The sequence below is a fragment of the Helianthus annuus genome, chromosome 6 (assembly GCF_002127325.2).
Source record: "Helianthus annuus cultivar XRQ/B chromosome 6, HanXRQr2.0-SUNRISE, whole genome shotgun sequence".
In the NCBI taxonomy this organism is placed as follows: Eukaryota; Viridiplantae; Streptophyta; class Magnoliopsida; order Asterales; family Asteraceae; genus Helianthus; species Helianthus annuus.
In genome coordinates, this window is record NC_035438.2 from 144,133,937 (window position 1) to 144,155,440 (window position 21,504).

The 21,504-nt window shown below is 35.7% G+C and overlaps 2 protein-coding genes and 1 long non-coding RNA gene across 19 annotated transcripts; 2 read left to right on the plus strand and 1 right to left on the minus strand.

The window, feature by feature from the left end:
* Positions 1-1,810: 1,810 nt before the first annotated feature.
* On the plus strand, positions 1,811-3,865 carry LOC110945092. Its single transcript, XM_022186728.1, has one exon. It carries the CDS (start codon positions 1,811-1,813, stop codon positions 3,863-3,865), a length of 2,055 nt encoding a protein of 684 aa, XP_022042420.1.
* Positions 3,866-6,877: 3,012 nt separating this feature from the next.
* LOC110865976 (triosephosphate isomerase, cytosolic) lies at positions 6,878-12,150 on the minus strand. Its single transcript, XM_022115318.2, has 9 exons — positions 11,997-12,150; positions 11,074-11,149; positions 10,298-10,421; positions 9,841-9,925; positions 9,626-9,758; positions 8,384-8,478; positions 8,218-8,296; positions 7,637-7,719; positions 6,878-7,164 (listed from the first exon to the last, which is right to left on the minus strand). Exons 1-9 carry the CDS (start codon positions 12,033-12,035, stop codon positions 7,117-7,119), a joined length of 762 nt encoding a protein of 253 aa, XP_021971010.1. The 5' UTR covers positions 12,036-12,150; the 3' UTR covers positions 6,878-7,116.
* A 1,301-nt stretch (positions 12,151-13,451) lies between these two features.
* LOC110865974 lies at positions 13,452-20,870 on the plus strand. 17 transcript variants are annotated; one of them, XR_004860916.1, is made up of 11 exons: positions 13,453-13,607; positions 13,772-13,856; positions 13,953-14,022; positions 14,105-14,635; positions 15,226-15,705; positions 16,037-16,112; positions 16,767-16,876; positions 16,990-17,059; positions 17,196-17,284; positions 18,229-18,478; positions 20,645-20,870. It is a non-coding gene; the product is annotated as an uncharacterized LOC110865974 (long non-coding RNA). The 17 variants fall into 17 exon arrangements; XR_004860915.1 differs by lacking the exon at positions 20,645-20,870 and adding an exon at positions 20,073-20,111; XR_002551133.2 differs by lacking the exons at positions 18,229-18,478; positions 20,645-20,870 and having other exon boundaries at positions 14,105-14,232; positions 14,502-14,635; positions 15,226-15,299; positions 15,620-15,705; positions 17,196-17,480.
* The last annotated feature ends 634 nt before the right edge of the window (positions 20,871-21,504 follow it).

Sequence of the window (21,504 nt, forward strand, 5' to 3'; positions counted from 1 at the left end):
CTCCTTGACACGAAAAAAAAAAATAAATCGAGTAAACCAATTAAAAAAAACCTTTATAGTTTTGCTAAAAAGACTAAAACGATGGGAAAAACGTAATTTTTTACTGAGGGCGAAATCATATTTTTAATTCGGGGATAAATCGTAAATTAAATGGACCAACAGGGGAGTGCCAGGAAGCTGCCGGCACGACTGTAATTTTACACTGAGGGTAAAATTGTAATTTCACCAGGAAAACAAAGAAAAACGATGGGCAAATGTAAATTTAAGTTGAGGGCAAAATCGTAACTTGGCTGTGAGAATAAAAACTAATGGCAAAATTATAAATTTATACGGGGCAAAATCGTAATTTTGAACTGAGGGCAAATTTGGAATTTTTAGCTGGTGTGCAAAAGCATAAATTTATTTTTAAGTGGGGGTAAAAACATAATTTTGAACTGATATGAAAATCGTAATTTTAAGTGAAAAAAATAATGGCAAAACTGTAAATTGAAACGGGGCAAAATCGTAATTTTTAACCGAGGGCAAAATTGAAATATTTAGTTGGGAGCGAAAGCGTAAATTTATTTTTAAGTGGGGACAAGAACATAATTTTAAACTAATGGCAAAATCGTAATTTTAAAGCTGGATAAAATCGTAAATTTATTAGGCCAATAGAGGAGTGTCAGGCAGCTTGCCTGGCACTAATCCTTTGCCGCCCATTTAGCCCAATAAAGGGCCACACCTATTCCCGTGTCGGCGCCGACACTTGGGTTTGTAGTTGTTGAAAATTCTCTCTACTTCTATAAAAAAATTTCATCTCCACAACCGTTCCATTGGCCCAAACTAACTCGTATGGCCGAGGCAAAACACCAAATACTAGTCCGCCTCAAAACCGTCCTCAGTTCCGGATAACTTATCTAACATAAAAGTATACGCGAAAACGAAAACGAAAATGTTACAAGAGAAATGCATAGAGAACCTTGAGGGTGTCGAAAGAGAAATGTACGAAGGAACGAAAAGATATATCATGAAAAAGTATTTTTGTTAGTTTCTATTTTAAATTATGTTTATTAGTTACGTTTTTTTTTATTATTTTTAATATGTTTTTCGGAGCTTGAAGTGAAAATCCCCTCTCTGCGGATGTGGCAGCCATATGTATACGCTTCATGCTCTCCCTTCAAGTCCCTGATATGGATAAATGATCAATGGGCTAAAGAGCAGTGGATAGAGGAGTTATCAGTAGATAAATGTACAACAGGGGTTACTAATAACAGTGGATTAGTGGCAACAGTGGATCAGTAGCAGAGGATATTAGTAACAGAGGTTAGCAGCAGGGGTTGGCAGCAGGGGTTGTTAGTAGTAGGTGGTTACAACAGGGGTTGTTAGTTAGTTGAACGGTTGTTACAAAGATTGTTAGCTGTCAGTTATAGGGTTGTTGGGGTGGGATTATAAATAGTAACAGATTGTAATAGTATAGGGTATCTTGTGAAATAATAATCAGTTTCCCTCCTAAATTCTCTGCTAACCACCATTAACGTACTTTCGGAGCTTATTCAATCATTGAGTTCCCTGAGCGTTAATAGAACTTGACCATTGTTAATCAATCTCAAGTTCATTCAATTTCAATCCTTAACATTGGTATCAGAGCTGTCTATCCTTGGACACTCTTGATTCAATTCAAACACGAACCCTAATTCAGCCGATTGGGGAAAAGTCCAGCGTTCAATTTCAAATTCTGAATTCAATCATTGTTTCGGTTGAATTCCTTCATTTGAAGTTCGTTCAATTCAATTTCCATTGATCTTTGTTCAGATCAATTCCCTAAATCAAAATGACAAAGAGACATGGTCATAATGATGCTGATGATGCTGAAAGCAGCCAGCAGATGAATAACAGAATCGATGAGAACACGAAAGCATTGGAAGAAATGAGAAATATGGTGACAGGATTATCTTTACAGTTGACTCAAATGGTCAACAATCAAGGCAATGCAAGAAACCATCAAAGACAAGAGTTGCAGAATGATGGGGAAGGATTCAATTTTGCAGCAAGATTGACCAAGATTGAATTTCCTCGGTTTAAAGGTGATGATCTAACTTCATGGTTGTTTAAGGTGGAACAATTCTTTCAATTGGATAGAGTGTCGGATGAAACAAAGGTCAGATTGGCAGCCATTCATTTTGAGGAAAAAGCATTACAATGGTATCAATCTTTTACTGGTCAAAGAATGGAAGGTGAAGTTTTGACTTGGGTGGAATTGGTAGAAGCCTTGAAGGTCAGATTTGGGAAGTTGTTTGATGATCCTATGACTGATCTTAAGAACTTGAAACAAACCACTTCTGTTCAAGAGTATCATGACAAGTTTGATGCCATTATCAGTAGACTTCAACTGCCAATAGAGTATGCTCTGAGTTGTTTTATGGCGGGGTTAGAAGAGAAGATACAATTGCAGGTAAGAATGTTCAACCCTAAGAATATTCAAGAAGCCTTCTGTTTGGCTAAACTGCAAGAAGCCACTATCAAGGCTAAGAGGGGAAGAGTTGGGTTCAAACCACCAATTTTACCTAACCCAAGTAACAATAAGCAACCAGTTTCCTTTAGTAAGTCAGTGGGTTTTGACTCAAAAAGGAATGTGATTAGGAAGACCTTGACCAAAGGTGAAATGGATGAAAGAAGGTCTAAGGGCTTGTGTTTCAACTGTGATGAGAAGTATTCACAAGAACATATATGCAAGGGTAACAGGAAACCTCAGCTGTATCACATAGAGGTTGAATGGGTAGAAGAAGAGGTTGAAGGGGAAGAGGACGAAGTGGTAATGGAGTGTGCTCAAATCTCAGTTAATGCAGTGGAAGGAAATGACAGGTATAAGTCCATTAGGGTTACGGGTCATTATGGAAAACATGAATTACAATTGTTAATGGATACTGGAAGTTCACATAATTTTCTGGATATTGCATTAGCCAAACAATTGGGGTGTAAGATGGTTAAGGGCCCAGCTATGTTAGTAAAAGTGGCAAATGGTCATGAAGAAATTTGTGATCAAATGGTGAAGGGATTTTCTTGGATCATGCAAGGAATTCAATTCACAGCGGATGTGTATGTAATGCCCTTGGGGGGTTGTGATCTGGTTTTGGGGGTTCAATGGTTTACAACCTTGGGAAGCATCAAGATGAATTATAATGATAGAACCATTGCTTTCAAGTTCAATGGTCAGAAAGTAGTGTTGAGGGGTCAATATGGGAGGAAATTTTCTCAAATTACTAAGGGTAGCTTGAAGAAAATGGAGTTACAGAGAGCTGAGTTATCTATGGTGCAGGTATGTGCCATTGAAGGGTATAGTACAAATACTTCAATGGTACTGCAGAAAACTCAGCAATCCAAGGAACAACAGCAACAGTTACAGAAGCTGTTAGAGGATTTCAAGGATGTCTTCCAAGACTTAAAGTCTTTACCACCATCTAGGGGCCAGTATGATCACAGAATTCCATTGAAACAAGGAACTGATGGGGTGAATTTAAGGCCTTATAGATATCCTGTGGTGCAAAAGGATGTGATAGAAAAAATGACTAATGATTTGTTAGAACAAGGGGTAATTCGGTCCAGTACCAGTTCTTTTGCTTCACCAGTGGTTCTAGTCAAGAAAAAAGATGGTACATGGAGGATGTGTATAGATTATAGGAAACTGAATCAGGCTACAATTCCTGACAGGTTTCCTATTCCATTGGTGGAAGATTTGATGGATGAATTACATGGTACAAAATTTTTCTCTAAATTGGATCTCAAATCTGGGTACCATCAGATCAGAATGGATGATGCAGACATCCATAAAACAGCATTTAAACTCATAATGGTCATTTTGAGTTTTTGGTCATGCCTTTTGGGCTGACTAATGCACCATCTACCTTTCAAGGTTTAATGAATCAGGTTTTTAAACAGTATCTGAGGAAATATGTACTGGTTTTCTTTGATGATATATTGGTGTATAGTCCTTGTTGGGATACTAATTTATCTCATTTAAAAGATGTTCTATTGGTGTTAAGGCAACATCAGTTGGTAGCCAAAAGAAGCAAGTGTGAATTTGGAGCCACTAAGCTGGAGTATTTGGGTCATATAATATCCCAACAAGGAGTGGCAACTGATCCAGCAAAAGTATCTGCAATACAACAATGGCCTGTACCCACCAACATCAAAGAATTGAGAGGATTTTTGGGGCTCACTGGTTATTATAGAAGATTTGTGAAAGGGTATGGTAGCATCACCAAACCCTTAACTCAATTGCTTAAAAAAGACTCCTTTCAATGGTCTACGGATGCTCAACATGCTTTTGAACATTTGAAGGAGGGTATGAGTCAACCTCCTGTATTGGCATTACCAGATTTTAAAGAAACATTTGTGGTGGAAACAGATGCATCAGGGTTCGGAATAGGTGCTGTTCTAATGCAAAAAGGTCATCCTATCGCTTATATCAGTAAGGCCCTGTCTCCAAGACATATGTCTTTGTCCACTTACGAGAGAGAATTATTGGCCATCATATATGCGGTCCAAAAATGGCAACCATATTTGGCTCATGCTCATTTTGTGATCAAGACAGACCAACATAGCCTTAAATATTTGTTGGATAGTAAGATTTCCACACCCTTCCAGCAGAGATGGTTATCTAAATTGATGGGATTCAACTTTGAGATTATGTACAAGAAAGGTGTAGACAATAAAGTGGCAGATGCATTATCGAGGGTGACTCATGGGGAAGTGTTGCAGTTAGCAGCATCATCTGTTCATACAGACATATGGGCAGCCATTAAAGAAGGATGGTCTAATGATGAAGAGTTGTTAAAAATCATTCAAGACCTACAACAGAATCCTATGTCTCATTGTCATTATAGCTGGTCCAATGGAGAATTACGAAGAAAGGGTAAGTTGGTCATTAGTAATTCTACAACTTTAAGGTAGCAAATCTTACAGTGGATGCATGCTTCAGTACAAGGAGGGCATTCTGGCATTCATGCTACTACTAGCAGAATTGCTAGATTGTTTTATTGGCCAAAGCTGCACAAAGAGGTGAAAGCTTTTGTTAAGAATTGTGTAGTTTGTCAACAGTGTAAGTCAGAAACAGTGGCTTATCCTGGGATGTTACAACCTCTTCCAATTCCTCAAGGGGTATGGGAAGATATAGCGATGGATTTTGTTGAAGGGTTGCCTAAATCTAAGGGTAAAGATGTTATTTGGGTGGTGGTGGATAGGTTAAGCAAGGGTGCTCATTTTATTGCTTTACATCATCCTTTTACTGCAGTTGATGTGGCTCAGCTATATTTGGATCACATATATCGGTTGCATGGCCCTCCTAAATCAATTATATCTGACCGAGATAAGGTGTTCATTAGCAATTTTTGGAAGGAACTGATGATACTGCAAGGGGTAGAGCAGAAGATGTCTAGTTCATACCATCCCCAAACAGATGGTCAAACGGAGGTACTGAACAGATGCTTGAAGGGTTATTTGAGGTGCATGTGTTTTGAAAAACCCCATGAGTGGGCTAATTGGTTACCCTTGGCAGAATATTGGTATAATACCACTTATCAGTCAGCTATCAGATGCACTCCATTTGAGGTCATCTATGGTCAGCCTCCACCTATACATTTACCATATTTACCAGGAGAAAGTAACAATGAAGCAGTGGATAGAAGTTTGGTAATTAGGGAGGAGGTGATTAATATTCTGAAAGAAAATTTGAGGAAGTCTCAACAACGCATGAAACAGTTGGCTGATGCTCATCGAACGGAAAGGAGTTTCCAAATAGGAGACTGGGTATATTTGAAGTTACAACAATACCGACAGCAGTCAGTGACTCAGCGGCTCAATCAAAAGTTGACAGCCAAATATTTTGGACCATATTTGATATTGTCTAAGGTAGGGGAAGTAGCGTACACGTTGCAGTTACCAACTGGATCTGCTATTCATCCTACAGTACACGTATCATTGCTAAAAAAGTATTATGGCCCTGAGCCTACTTCAACAACAGTGGTTAATGAAGAAGGGCTGCAAACCACTGTTAGGGAACCTGAGAGTGTGGTGGACACTAGGGTTCTTAAAAAATTCAATAGAATGTTGGTGCAATGGCTGATTAAATGGAAGCATGTGGGGGTGGAAGATGCGACTTGGGAAGATGCTAAGTTGATGATGCAGAAATTTCCAAATTTTGATCCTTGGGGTCAAGGATCAGGTTATCGGGAGGGTATTGATATGGATAAATGATCAGTGGGCTAAAGAGCAGTGGATAGAGGAGTTATCAGTAGATAAATGTACAACAGGGGTTACTAATAACAGTGGATTAGTGGCAACAGTGGATCAGTAGCAGAGGATATTAGTAACAGAGGTTGGCAGCAGGGGTTGTTAGTAGTAGGTGGTTACAACAAGGGTTGTTAGTTAGTTGAACGGTTGTTACAAAGATTGTTAGCTGTCAGTTGTAGGGTTGTTGGGTGGGATTATAAATAGTAACAGATTGTAATAGTATAGGGTATCTTGTGAAATAATAATCAGTTTCCCTCCTAAATTCTCTGCTAACCACCATTAACGTACTTTCGGAGCTTATTCAATCATTGAGGAGCTTATTCAATCATTGAGTTCCCTGAGCGTTAATAGAACTTGACCATTGTTAATCAATCTCAAGTTCATTCAATTTCAATCCTTAACAGTCCCTCCCTCCACTCCGAGTAGTCTAACTACTTTTTTATCTATACATACTTATTTTCGAGTTGTTATCCAGTCGAGCTTTTAAAGAAACCGCAACTTCAACAAATTTTAGTTGCTTATCTCACTCAGCATTCAAGAATTTCGGCGCCTGGGCTTTTGAACCTAAGCGCCCTGAACGACATCGCATTTTAAAACCAAACATATAAGCAAGCTCAATGTTGAATGGATATATCCACATCTACTATTAATAAGAATAAGCAAAAGTGGATACCCGCAAAATTTGTATCCGATCAGTTTACAAAACACTCAGTGCTCAAAACAACCGAGTTATTGACAAAAAACAACGGTGTCACCTTGTAACATAGCTAGCACACCAAGTTGTTCATATCCTTATTTCAAACCAGAAACGCACCACACGATGTCATTGTTTCCAAAATGATACACTATTTATGCGCATTTCACTTCCGCAGCCTTGATGATGTCAATAAATTCCGGCTACAAGAAAAAAAATATGAAAATAGTAAGAACAAGACGTGAAATACCCAAAACACCTTTGGGACTATAGATGACAGAATGGACGGACTTGGCCCATTTGACATGTTGGAGATCAACATATAGCCAAAACTGACCGAAATACTTGACTTATATAATGTTTCATTAGTAACGGGTCAAATGGATAAAATAAAATGAAAAAAAAAATAGCTAAAAAGGAAATATGTTGGATGGTGAAAAGTTATTTTGATACGTAAAATCTCATTATTTGATACGTATAATTTTCAATACTCACTAAATCAGATTAATATTGAAATTCTTCAACTTTTGTAACTATGGTCAAGATGCTAATTTTTATGGAAAGGTTGAAAATTTGTGAGGAAGTGCAAAAGTGCTATGGGTCAACCTAACCCGACCCATACTAAAAATTACCCATTATATTAACATATTTCACAATCTACCCAGCAACAATTACCTTGAGAGAAGCTCCACCAACTAAGAAACCATCGACGTCTGGTTGCCCTGCCAATTCTTTGCAATTGGAACCACTTACAGATCCTGCAATGGCATGTCAAAACTCAAAAGTATTAAAAGCTCAATAATAAAAAAAATAAAAAATATCGCTCTGGAGCATAAATTTCAAGTTTTGAGTAAACCAACATCTAAATTCAGACTTTTGAATAATATATTAAGAGTATCTTGGTAATTGGGAATATAATATTTGTATCTAATACTCATTAGCATTTCCAACAACTATCATGGCGTTTGGATGTGTGTTATAACTGTGACTTGAAGTCGTAATTGATCATTTATAATTCGTTTATCAGGTAACAAGAATTTTTAGAACACTCGAAACAATCCACTATTTGAACTTTAAAAGCAGAAGCATATCCAAACACCCATTCATGTAACACGTTTTTTTAAAGCTGAATATTTGACTGTGGTTATTCAGTATCACATAATCAGTTTTCATAATCACTTCATGGTGATTCCCAGCAATGTATATAATTCAGAATTGTCATTTTAAAATATTAGAGAAAAAAAAAAAAAGCATACCTCCGTAGATAATTCTGGTTGTAGCAGCAACGTCAGCACTGATGTTTTCCTCGAACCATTTCCTTAGTCCTGCATGTACCTGTTACATTGAAAGTTCATAAATGCAATATAGAAAGGTTGCCATAACAAACACTGTTGCATATATTAGAGTTTACAGCACGCTTACTTCTTGAGCCTGAGCTGGAGATGCAACCTTTCCGGTTCCAATAGCCCAAACTGGCTCATAAGCCAAAACCACATTATCCCAACTTGAGATTTTGTCTGCAAAGATGTATTCCCCCAAAGTTAACTTTTTGTGATCAATTAGCATGTCAAATGTGAGTACAAAAATAGTTTTGGTCCAATAATACTTTTTAGAGTAAAGTACACGGATGGTCCCTGTGGTTAATTAAAAATTTGGATTTGCTCCCTAGCTTTTCAAAAGTACACAGATGGTCCCTGTGGTTTGCACTTTGTAACACATTTAGTCCCCAGCTAACAAATCTAAATGTTTCAGCTGGTCCAAGTTAGGGACTGAATGCGTTAAAAAGTGCAAACCACAGGGACCATCCATGTACTTTTGGCAAAAGTTGGGGGACTAAATGTGTTACAAAGTGCAAACCACAGGGACCATCCATGTACTTTTGGAAAGCTAGGGACCAAATCCAAAATTTTGTTCAACTACAGGGACCATCCAAAGACTTTGCTCTACCTTTTATATAAAGATCAAGGAGGTTTTATGCATTAAATGTACACTTTGGAAAGCCATAGAATGATTTTACCCGTTATGAATACATGACCTAAATCATCACATTATATATATTAATATACTATAAATATGCTATTTTGTCACATCATCAACTTTGGCACCTCAACTTTGGCATTAACAAACTTTAGCTCCTCAACTGTAATAAATACATGTTTAGCCCCTCAACTTTGGTAATGGCATGTTTAGCCCCTTAACTATAACAACTTTAGCCCCTCAACTTTAATAACAAATAATCTTAGCCCATCAACTTTAATCATGACATGTTTAGCCACTTAACCACACAAAACAACTTTAGCCCCTCAACTTTAATGATGACATGTTTAGCCACTTAACTACATAAAACAACTTTAGGCCCTCAACTTTAATAATGACATGTTTAGCCCCTTAACTAAAACATCAAACAACTTTAACCCTCGCGATTTGCTTATTTTTATCTACGTTTCGAACCCGGGGCGCGGGTGGTACCCACTAGTTTACTTATAAATGGGTCAAAACTGCCAGCTCCACATCAAACTGAAAGTGAGGACAAGTTACTCATATATCAAGCAAAACTCAACTAAAATGACTTTTCTGACACTCACAAGTACATAACAGAGAGAGTTAGCAGCTATCAAAAGAGAGTTAGCAGCTATCAAAATTTGAAGTTTTTGAAATAAGTACCAGCAATTGCCTTGGTTTGTTCAGCAACGACTTTCATAGTGGTTCCGGCTTCCCGCTGCTCAAGAGTCTCTCCAACACAAGCAATCACCTTCAGACCTTGAGAAAGTGCATACGCGACTTTGTCTCCAACAAACTAAATGAAAAGAAACAAAAAAAGTATGAGTTGATTTGAATAGGTTGATGAGAATCTTTACAAGAAGTGTGATAAAGTGTACCTCATTTGTTTCATTTAATAATGCTCTCCTTTCAGAGTGACCTAGAATAACCCAAGGGACGCCCAAATTGACGAGCATCTCAGCACTGCACATATAAAAGCAAACTTCAGTATTTCAATTTTCAAGTGTGACTACAAATGACAATTGCATAAAGGGTAATGCCTGTGTCCGATGTCATACCACTCTAAATATAACCTACAACTGAAATATATTCCACATTGACAATATATAAATAGACATACAGTTTTTGAAAGCAATCGTTAGAAAAATAAGGTTTCAAAAACAGGAGACGTGATTTCATTTTTTAATTAAAATTCAGTCACAGTCAAGTTGCTATTGTACCTTGTTTAGAAAAGGACTCAATGCACTTCCAAGTCAAGAAGTGACAATAATGACACATAGGGATATGACCCGGATTTGGCTAAAAGTGAATGGTAAATGATATGATAAAACATACCTAACCTCACCGGTGAATGCACCACCTTTCTTAACCCAGCAATTTTGGGCAGCAACTTGGATTTCAGGCCTCAATTCACTTTTGACAGTAGGAAGAAACACAAAAGGAGGGCTCACCACCACCTCTGCAAGAAGAATGGATTGTTAAGAATTGAAAAATCAATAATGCAAATACCTTAAAAGAAAACGTAGATGAACTCAGGAAACCGTTATAGTAATCACATAAAGTTTATTACTTATAATGGTGGAACTTGAGAAACAATACTACAGTTTATATATCCACGATCACTGCCTTAACACTTTGAAAGAAGAATAAGATGGCATGAGGCAGATCATGTTTACAACTTTACATGTTATTTAAGTAATCAACCAGCATTTTTAACACATAACTACATAAGCTTCCACAATGTATTAAAAATAACAACATAAGCTTCCACAATGTATGGCCAGATTCGTTTAGCCTTAACAACCTAGTACCGTCATCAGTGGCGAAGCTTGACCCAAATGACGGGGGGGTCGAAAACGTATATACCAAAAAATTTCTATAGAACCGTGGGGTCGAAAACGTATATACCCAGAAATTTCTATACGAAAACTACATATATAACACTATTGAGCCAAAAGTTCGGGGGGTCGGGCGCCCCTCCTATACTTCGCCACTGACCGTCACATGACCATATCAGTTAAAGCATGTTTTAATGACCAGAATCTTTTAGCCACGATGACACCATATCAATGACCAGATTATACCATGCTGCCTACAGTGTAACTACTTACCAACAATGTCAGTTGATGGCAATTCACCAGCATTAAGTGTTGCCACAATCTTCTTCACATCCTCAGTAGTTCCATTCTACAAAATCATATTAACAAAATCAGGTCACAGATGCTATAAGCACATTCCATATCCTACATTCCTACCAGACAAAATAGATCCTAATGCTATGAAGAAAAACACCAAAATTTAAACCACTTTTACATTCAACTATTCAAGGAGTTAGGACTCTACTTCCATCAAAATCTTTTCCTTCAGTTACACTCTTACAGTAACTAGATGAACACTTTTGAAAAAAAAAATCATCAAATTTCTAAATGTTGAAATTAAAATTAAAATTAAATTTCAATTTATTTCGACGTACAAATCCACTACATCATGACAGAATCATCTAAAGACTACATCAATATAGCTAATAATCCAACAGTAAGTGTACAGCAGAGCTACACAAGTATACATACACATGATCAATTACTCGATAAGTGCATAATTAAACAGAACAGTAGATAACAGATCATCAAATTAGTACTAATTTCAACGCATCCAGCAATTTTCCTTAACAGATCCTTCCAGAAATCATTCTCTCGAACTAATTTCGAGTTCAAAACATGCGTATCAACGTCACCAGTCTACTAAACTGTTAATTAACTCGAATAACATATTTTCCGATATAGTGTAAAGTCAAAACAGTTCATCAAAACCTAATCTACTTACTTAACTCGAATAAACACGAATAAACAGATCCATCGATACAGTGAAATCAAAACACATACGATCAAGAAAACGACTACAACTAACTCAAATTAGGTTAAACAAAAACGAATCTGATCAGATCGTAAGCAATCAAAACCAATACATGTTACGTAACAAAAATCAAGTTCACGTGCTTGATTTACAGCAACAATAACATAGATCGGAGACTTACGCATTTCCAGTTACCGCCGACGAAAAATTTCCGGCCCATTTCCGATCACGATTTCTAGAGAGAGAGAGAAAGTATCAACAGTCCGATAAGAATTAGGTAAAGTCTATATTGCAGGTCACAGATGATAAGAATCGGGTATTTATATCGAGTATTTGGATCACAGAGTGGTGAATAGACGGAATTATCCTTGGTAAAGGTTGAAGAATATGGGAATATGCGTTTTTGTGAAGGGTAGATTTGTCATTAGGGGATGAAATGGGTTGCTGGTTTGTGTTGTTTACCCATGGGTTTTGTTGGTGGCAACGGAAATGGAAAACCGGGTGGTGGATATAGTGGATGTGGGCCTGGGTTTCTAATATTTAAAAAAAAATCACTACTTTTCGAACGAATACGGTGAAAAGGTAAAAAAATACGGTGACATTTCGTAATTATTTACTCATAGAGTAATTATCAAAATTACCCTACAAATGATCTTGTATGGTAATTTTGATTTTGTAGAGTAATTTTATAAAATATTCTTATAGGGTATTTTGATCTTGTAGAGTACTTTTGTAGAGTATCATAATTACTCTACAAATGATCTTGTATGGTAATTTTGATCTTCCAAGATAATTTTGATCTGGTAATTTTGTAAAATGTTTTTTTTTTTTTGGGTAAAGGAATTTTGTAAAATGTTCTTGTAGGGTTATTTCAAAATTACCCTACAAGAACATTTTATAAAATTACCCTACAACATCATTTGTAGAGTTATTTTGATAATTAGCCTACGTGCAAATAATTATGAAAATGTCAACGCGTTTTTTCTTTTTTTATTATTTTTCATGCCTTTTGTACGTTTTGTACGATAAGACTGTTTATAGGTGAACTTTACTCTACATTTTTATTGATGCTACTAGTATTATTACAAGAATATTAGTAATTTTTGATCATTATAATAATACAAATTGACTAAAAGACTATCATATGTCTTACCTCTTTTATCTCAAATAACAGTATCTTCATATAATCAGATTGTATCGTTTTTTTCTAATAATCTAAACTGATCTCTCTTTCTCTATGCTCTATGAGAATTTCTTGTTTCCCATCCTTGCCACTTATAAACATCCTAAACATCATTTCTAAGTCAATGGATGCCACGATTAAACTTACATAAATTTAACAGCTTAGGTTCATAAACCCATATAACCTTTTAAAATTTGAGAACTTGATATTTACCAAATATGTGTAGTTGCTAGAATCTATATATATTAATAAAGGAGATGATTTGGGCTATTTGTCCTTGAATAGTGAAGCCAAATTGATGATGTGGCAACTTATTGTTGAATAGATGGTGATTTTGGGAGGGAATTCCTCTTATTCTTTGTACACAAACAAAAACCACTATTTGGACGCGGGATCCGACTAAATTCGGGTCGGGTTTATGGGTAATATGGATCCTATAAATCCTATAAACAAACTTTTTTGACAAACCCTAGATTGGTATGTTCTCTCTTCTTCAATACGCTGGTTCTTCTCATTCTTCGCCGCCGATCCATCATCCAAACCTTATGATTCAGACTGCAATTAATCTGGCTCCATCATTCTTCATCTTCTCAACCGTCTAATAGGAAGGTCAGTTTCCATCGATTTTAGGGTTTTCAGATTTGAGGTTTTCTTTGCATTTCGTCATTAGTTACTGCTCAATTGATGCTCCTAATATTGTTATGGTTTTTGAAAGCATCTGATAGATTGGATTGAAGATATACACTGAATATTTTGTGATTAATTTTGTATAGGCATTTGATAGGTTTCTTCATATTTTTTGTGATTAGCTTGATGAACAAGATAAGGTAGAATCAGTGGTCTCGAGCTGTTTCTCAGGTTCATCATCGTGATTAATTTTTATTCTTTTATCACAATCATTTATATATTAATTTTACTTAACCCATATCGTTTAACAATTGGGAGCCGTTTCAGTTCAAGAGCCCTAATCTCTTGGATCACTATTGGAAGCCTAAGAGCAACGAGGTTGTTGTACTCTTGATCTGTAATGTTCTAACCCTAAAATTCTTTCATGATTCGTATTCTTATGTTTTATTTATTTTGTTTTTCATCATGAATTGAAATAGGACAGAAACAAGATCAAGAACATGTATGTGAAGTGATCAAGATTTTGTTAGGTTATTGGAATATATGGAGATTGATTGGCAGCTCTGTTTCTTAGGATTTTAGGTTTGATAGCTCTTGGGTCACTTTGGTAAAATATTGCTTCTTTTTTTGTTTTATATATTAACAATTTGTGATTTAGGATTTTAGCCATATTCATCATGTTGTTTCTTATTTCGTACAGAATATTACTATTGGAATTATCGTAGTTATGTAATTAATTTCAATATTTCGCCATGCCACACTTGATCCGCTAAACTTGATGATGAATCCGATGCAATTTCGGACTCAATTCTGCAACAGCTGATTTTAGAACTCATTTACATGCGTCTTTATTTTAATTTGAGTATTATTTAATAGGAGCAGTTCATTCATTACATTTACCACAATTGTGCTAATGAGACATCTGATGATCATAATTGTGGTGAAGCAAATAGGGAAAGAGAAAGATCGGTTTACATGCAATGGGATTTTGATGACCATACAAGTAAGAGGTAGGTGGTATTGTTAATAGTTATGACACGGATATGATTTAAAACATATTTATTATTTTTGGATTTTTACCAACAAAAAAAAGTTTGTTTGACTTTTGAGAGTCAAAGTGGCTATGTTTGGCTTCTATGTTGTCAAGAATATAATTTACTTTCTTTAGATGAGATTGATAACTAATTGAACTGTTTATAACATATTTGAATTGAAGCATTCTGTTAATGATACTTATTTTATGGTTTAATTATGGCTCAAAGCTATGTAGTGCAGAATATACCTTGAGAAACATCTTATCTGACTTTAGGTAATCAAAGTAATTACACTTACTTCAAATTATGAAGTAATGGTTACTTGGTGTATACAATATTGATAACGAGATTAGAATATATAAAACATATTTATTGGTTTGGCATTTCACCACCAAAGTAAGTAAATTTATATCCCAAAATTTCCATCACGGACTTTTGCGAGTCAACCATATTTGGCTCTTAATAGATAACTATAATACATATCTAAATCGTTTTTCAATAACTGAATTCATTTTATGTATATTTAATATTTGTTGTTTTAATATTTGTTGATATACAATTAACAGGTTCTCAGTTGGTGTCAAGTTAGAAGACCTTTTGAAATCCACACCAACATAATTTAATGCATTCCCTCTGCAAGGTACCTGTTCAAGTGGCTTATGAAATTTGTTGACTATAAAAAGGTAGTTTGACAATAGATAGGCTAATGCTGGTGTATTGTTGTAACATGTTACACACAATTCAATTCTGTCCATGCTATCTTTATATTTACACTTTGTTTGTGCATTAGCATACATACATGTTACACACAATTCAATTCTGTCCATGCTATCTTTATATTTACACTTTGTTTGTGCATTAGCATACATATTGGCTGACATGTGGTTTATTGAGGAAAATGGTGACTAATATTTCTCTCAAATTAATTAATTTTTTTTGGGGGGGGGGGTATTAATGAAGATGATGATAACAAGGATGGCGCATACGTACTTATGGCAGAGCTTGGAATAATAAGAAAGGCGAGAGCCGATGAGAAGTGGCGCCAAGTGAGTTTTGTTTAAATATTAGCATTTTTTACCTTAAAGGACCTGGTGAAAAATTGATCTATTTTTGAATGAAATATTGCTCGATTGTAATGAAATTGCACAAGAACATGGTAAGGAGAATTTAAAAAACAATAATCGTATATAAAGATTATAACTTTTTTGTAAATTCCTTACTTGCAAGGTAAGTTCATGTGGGCTTTTCTTACCCGATACGCATGATTATAATATAAGTTTAATTTTTAGATGGTTGTTAGTAATATTTTTCGCTCTTTTCATTCTAATTAATGATTACCTTTACATACACAAATTTTTGGGTCCATTTGGTTAACAGGTGGCAAGTTGACTGGTGAAACTGGGACCCTTGGCTATATTGCAACGCATGTGAAAGCTTATATCTTCATTAAAGTGTAAGTTTCCAATGCATTTTGTGTTAATATCGATCACCCCCTTCATTGGAATTATGGATTAATGATAATTCTTATGTTAAGTTTTATGAATAAGAAGTAATAGAATGACTCTACATACATCAACAATCCTAAATTTTAGATAGACGCACTAAGATATTCAGCAAAGTGACCTGTTAGGGGATTTGAAACTGATTATTTAATAGCTTATATGATTATTGAGGCTATTATAAGTAGATAATCACTTTTGAGTGTTTGGATGAAGAATAGTGCTCTCTATTTAGAGGCATAATAAGTTGTTCAATAGGTAGAATGATATTCATTATTTCAAACTGATGTGTTTGAACATGGTTTTTGTAATTTTTTCGAACTTTATATTTTCCTTTGCTACTTTGGTTAATTAGAATAGACACATATTCATATAACTTTATTCAAAATCATCTTTTTTATCTTATTCAAATTTGAATCGGTTTGTAAAAACTTGATTCACCGATTCACTTACAGGTACGAAATCTTTTATGATTTGTAAAAACTTGATTTGCCGATTATATGTCATGAACTTGGGATTCATGTTTTAGGGTTTAAAAAATATCTCTTGGTTCATTTGTTCAGATCTGTTCATCGCTTAGGGTTTTAAAAAAAGTTGTTGTGTTTCAGATTTTTGAAAACTTCATTTTCTGATTATATGTCCTGAACTTGCGATTCATGTTTCAATTATTTGAGATGAACACCAGAGACGGTGCTCGAACACTCGCTGTTTCGATTTGGTGAGTTCTTTCCTATTCGATGAGTTAGGTTTCGAGAGTACATTGATTAGGTTACTTTTAACTGTTTTGTTATGAATTTTTGTGAATTTATGTTTATGGTTGGTTAATTAAAGGTGTCCAGTTGAAATCAGCGTTTGTTTGGAGACAATGCAACCAGGCGTCATCAAAGCAATAACCATAAAGGTATTGTGAATTCCACTACTATTTACTTTTAATTTGTGTTATTGACATTTTTGTGAATATTAATAATTTAGGGCAACTGCGTCTCATTAATGTAGTCAACCGGGGCTGGGGCTAATATTTTGTTTATTGATTGCAGTTTGATATTCATTGGGATGCATTATCTGGTCAATAACGCCTCTATCTATTTGCCAGTATTAAGGGTCTGCCCCCTTCTTCACTAAAATGGTGTGTCCTCTGACACCTTTTCCATTTTGTTTTATGATCTTACAATTCAATCTTATCTCTTTATGATCAGTAGTTGTAATAGACTAATAGTAAGTCATAGCAGTGGATACATTTGATACTCTTAATGTTGTCACAATAAAGTCTTTTGTAACTACATGATATTAACATTGTCAAATTTACACACATACAAGTGGAACATAAAGAATGTTTAATGTCTTTCGTCTAACTACGTGGATCGCTATTTGTAACACCTCGAAAATTCACGTCCTGTAATGTGTTGACACGTGTCATAAAGTTTGAACGTGTGAAAGAAATATTATAGAAGGACTAAAGTTGACAAACAAGGAAAGTATGTGAATATACGTATTCTAAGTGTCAACTGTGAATAAATATAATGTACATTAACCCTACATGATGCTCATACCTTCAAACGAATAAATCATGGATCATACGAAGCTAAAAGTGAGAGATTACAAACTACAGGGGTTAAATGTGTCAACATGTTTAAAGATATACCTCTGAGTGACCTTTTGACAAACCCTAAGCTTTGTAAATGTTAATCATGCTCACTAGAATGCACGATTTAAATTTCATAAAGTTTCGTCAACGTATGAGAAAGTTGTGATCAAATTCGTGTGCGAGGGTTTAAAGCGTAAACGTTGAAAGTTAGGCCTTTTCGGGTAACAATTTAGTTACCCGAGGGCTTAACAAAGTGGGTATATGTTTTAAAGCCCCTATATGTCAATTATAAGGGTCCATACGGCAATTTATAAGTGTCTGTACAAGATTTGAAGAGCCAAGGATCAAACAGCAATTAAATAAAAAAAAATTTGGCTGAATTAAACATGCTCGCGTAGCGCGAGCCTGAGGTCCTAAGGCGTCGCGCTACGCGACTGCTACATCTGGACAGAAACTTTATTTTTTTGATCCCTTGTCTGCCACAGCCATGTTACTCCATTTTGATCGATCATTCTTCACCCATTGGCCCCTAAAACACCCCCTAGAACACTAGGGCATGTGTCAATAAGTTGTGGGGAGTCCTAGACTTGTTTGTCAATCATCTATGGTGTCTTAGTCCACTATATAAAGGACCTTCAAGTCACAACCTTTCCTCACACCATTTACAAGCAATCTGAGCATTGGAGGAGCTTACAAGCAGATCAAGGGCCTTCCTAATCAACCATTAATCATCTAGTAAGTTGCCTAACCCTTCTAAATTAATTCTAGCTTTATAAATAGCTTAAAAGTCAATATATCGTGCTTAACAGTTGACTTCGTGATTAAGTGTCGATAGCTCAGTCGTATGTCAAATTAAACGTACCGTTAGATAGGTAATTATATGGGTATTAAACCCTTATAAGGGCAAGTACCAATTCCAGACCTAACTAGGTCGTTTGTCGGGTCAAACGTTGACCGAAAAAGTCAACAGAATTACAAAATACGATTTAATGCACGATTAATGATCCGAGAGGTGTGTAACCTGTTTTAACCTTAATATAACATGGTAATAAGTATAAAAACTTGTCTACGCTTGCCCGACTCGACAAATTTCTGTTTAAACCCGGTTCGGAACCGAAAGGCGCAAAACCTTGACGTTTGCTTTGACTTCGGTTCTGACCCGTTTTAGTTTGATTCGAAGATGCCTTAGTGCTTCATTAGGGTAGGGTTGTTTGATAGTATAAGTCTCTGTACTTGTTTCGTTGATTATCCGATGCATGCACACGTTTCCGTTAATCGCTTAAAATTGGACCATAATGCCCTTATGACCACACAACGAGAATTTTGAAAATGTGGAAGTACAATAATCTTAGTTACTGATTATTAAACATGTACGTAAATTTTCACGTCAATCGGAGGTCTAGATTAAGAGATATGCGCATTAGCGTAAATAATAAGCTTTTTATTAATTAAACGGCGCGATTAGCGCATAGCCTATCTAAACCCGATTTCGGTACCAAAACTTTTACCCACTGATGTTAAATAATATTTTGGGATTTTTGAAGATTTTTAATTATTTTTAAACTGATCTTAAGCTAGGCTTATCGCATTAATTCGGTTAATACCGAATATGCCCTTTTAGGCCATAAAACGAGTTTTACGAATCCGTTTGATACCAATCCAATTGCCACTGATTTAAAATAATAAATAGAGTGTTTTGAGCCTGTTTAGCTGATCAGAAAACTCAGAATGGTATTTTAAACCGTACGTCGCTTAAAACGGCTTCATACGCGTATTAAACGCATAATTTGGGTTTAAAGCCATTTTGGGAAATGAGACTCTTCACCAACTGTTGTGGTCTGTTAAAATTAATAATTTTGCTGATTAAATCAGACCCGTATCTCAGAAGTATTATAAATCTCTTTTATAACCCTTAAAATGACCGAAATACCCCTACGGGGCATATTTAGGGATTAAACTCGTTATGGGCATTATGGAAGATATCATAATGATATCACAACATAATTAAAGCGTATTAACTTAGGAAACCTGTTTGCAACCCTTTCGGTTACCCGTTATGCATTATATGCGTTCGGTTCGGTTTATGTAACTAGTTTGCATAAACTAGCCGAAACGGGTCAAACGTTATCATTTTTATCTCAAAATCCAGAATGTGAATAGTAAACCCATATTAAACAAGTCATCAAACTTGTCGGGTCTAAATCATATTCTATCCGGTCTTCGCTTAATCGTGCGTACGAACCGTATCGTTAAAACTGACCGGTCTAAGCTTAAGCTTAATTAAAGACCCGTTAGTATTCTAATAGGTTATATTAAACCTTCGTTCCAGATTAGGAGAACCAGTAAAAGCTACGTGCATTTTGCTTATTGTGATTTATACTTTGCATCAGGTAAATACTTTTAACTTATTTTCCCTATACGGGCTTGGGTTACGGTGCATAGCGTACCGCTTGATCGGGCATCAAATCTCCACGCTTAGTGGGTAGTTGAATAATTTGATCGGCTCGTTTAAACAGTCTTGTTTACTTTACAGCCTTTGGGGGGTTAATGACCATGTCCCGGATATCCTTGGCATCATCTTACGAGATTGGCCACGACCTGAGCACGGCGTGTAGGCGTACACCGTCCGTGTATAACTCAATTATGTGGTGTGTCTATTGATCTTTAACCCGGACTAGATCCGGGCTACTGAACGCATAAGTAACATGTAATTCGTTCACAAGATTATAATATTAAATAATTCTCCCAAGTTAATAAAAAGATTAATCTTGCCTCTGTGCACTTTAATCAAATTATAAAAACATTTATGCCATGTGCATCCAAACCAATTTTTAAATCATTTTCCAAAATGAGTCAGTTGATTGTATTTACCAGTGTAAACTGACGTATTTTCCCAAAAAGACTAAATGCAGGTACTAAACGTAATTGGCTGGATTGTCTCCTTAGCATCAATAAAGAGTTTCGCAAGCTTAAGATGCCTGAAGTCTGTTGAACTATTGTTTCCATTTTATGTTCGATCCTTCTGTGGATAAGCTCCCGAATATTGTGATAGTTGATATTACAATAATAAATTGGGTTGTATTATATTTTAATTGCTTCCGCTGTGCTTAATAATATTGTGTTGTTTGACTATTATGTTGCCAACCATGACGTCACGATACTCCCCACCGGGCCTACCGGTGACACGTGGAAAATCGGGGTGTGACAGGTTGGTATCAGAGCCAACACTGAGTGAATTAAACACTAGCCTTAGTGTTTAATCTCAGTTACACAAAATTGCACATATCTAAACCTTCTGAGTCTAGACTTAACTTAGGAATATTCTCAATCCTAATCTTGAAATTTTTACTTTCAAATTTTTGTTGGATACGTCGCCAAGCGAAGAAGCCGTAATAGGAGTTCTCCACACCCGGAGCCCTGAGATGCTGAGCTTCGTACCGCGGCTAGAATGAAACGAGCATCCAAGGAGAAAGCATTCAGAAATAAAATGAAGAAGAAACTCCTTTTATTGAAGATCGTTTCCTTATTAGTCCTTATAAGGACATAATTATCTTTCAGTCCCTACGAGGACAACATTATTCCTTTCAAGTCCCGCTTAGGGCAACTTTATACTTTTAATTTTATATAATGGAATGATTAAGTTTAAACTTTCATTCTAAACAAGAAATATTAAATAAATGTAAAATAACATTTCTTTTATAAGATCTACCATTATAATAAAATGGCAAAGTCTAAAAAGGACAAGACCTAGCCACGTGTCA

Bases quoted from the DNA above. Each gene is read 5' to 3' on its own strand.
- LOC110865976 (XM_022115318.2), bottom strand. From the start codon at position 12,035: ATGGGCCGGAAATTTTTCGTCGGCGGTAACTGGAAATGC. The intron at 9,926-10,297 runs GTATGTTTTATC...TTATATGTGCAG, and splicing joins GCATTCACCGGTGAGGTTAG to TGCTGAGATGCTCGTCAATT. The intron at 8,297-8,383 runs GTAAGCGTGCTG...TCAATGTAACAG, and splicing joins CTCCAGCTCAGGCTCAAGAA to GTACATGCAGGACTAAGGAA.
- LOC110945092 (XM_022186728.1), top strand. From the start codon at position 1,811: ATGACAAAGAGACATGGTCATAATGATGCTGATGATGCTGAAAGCAGC.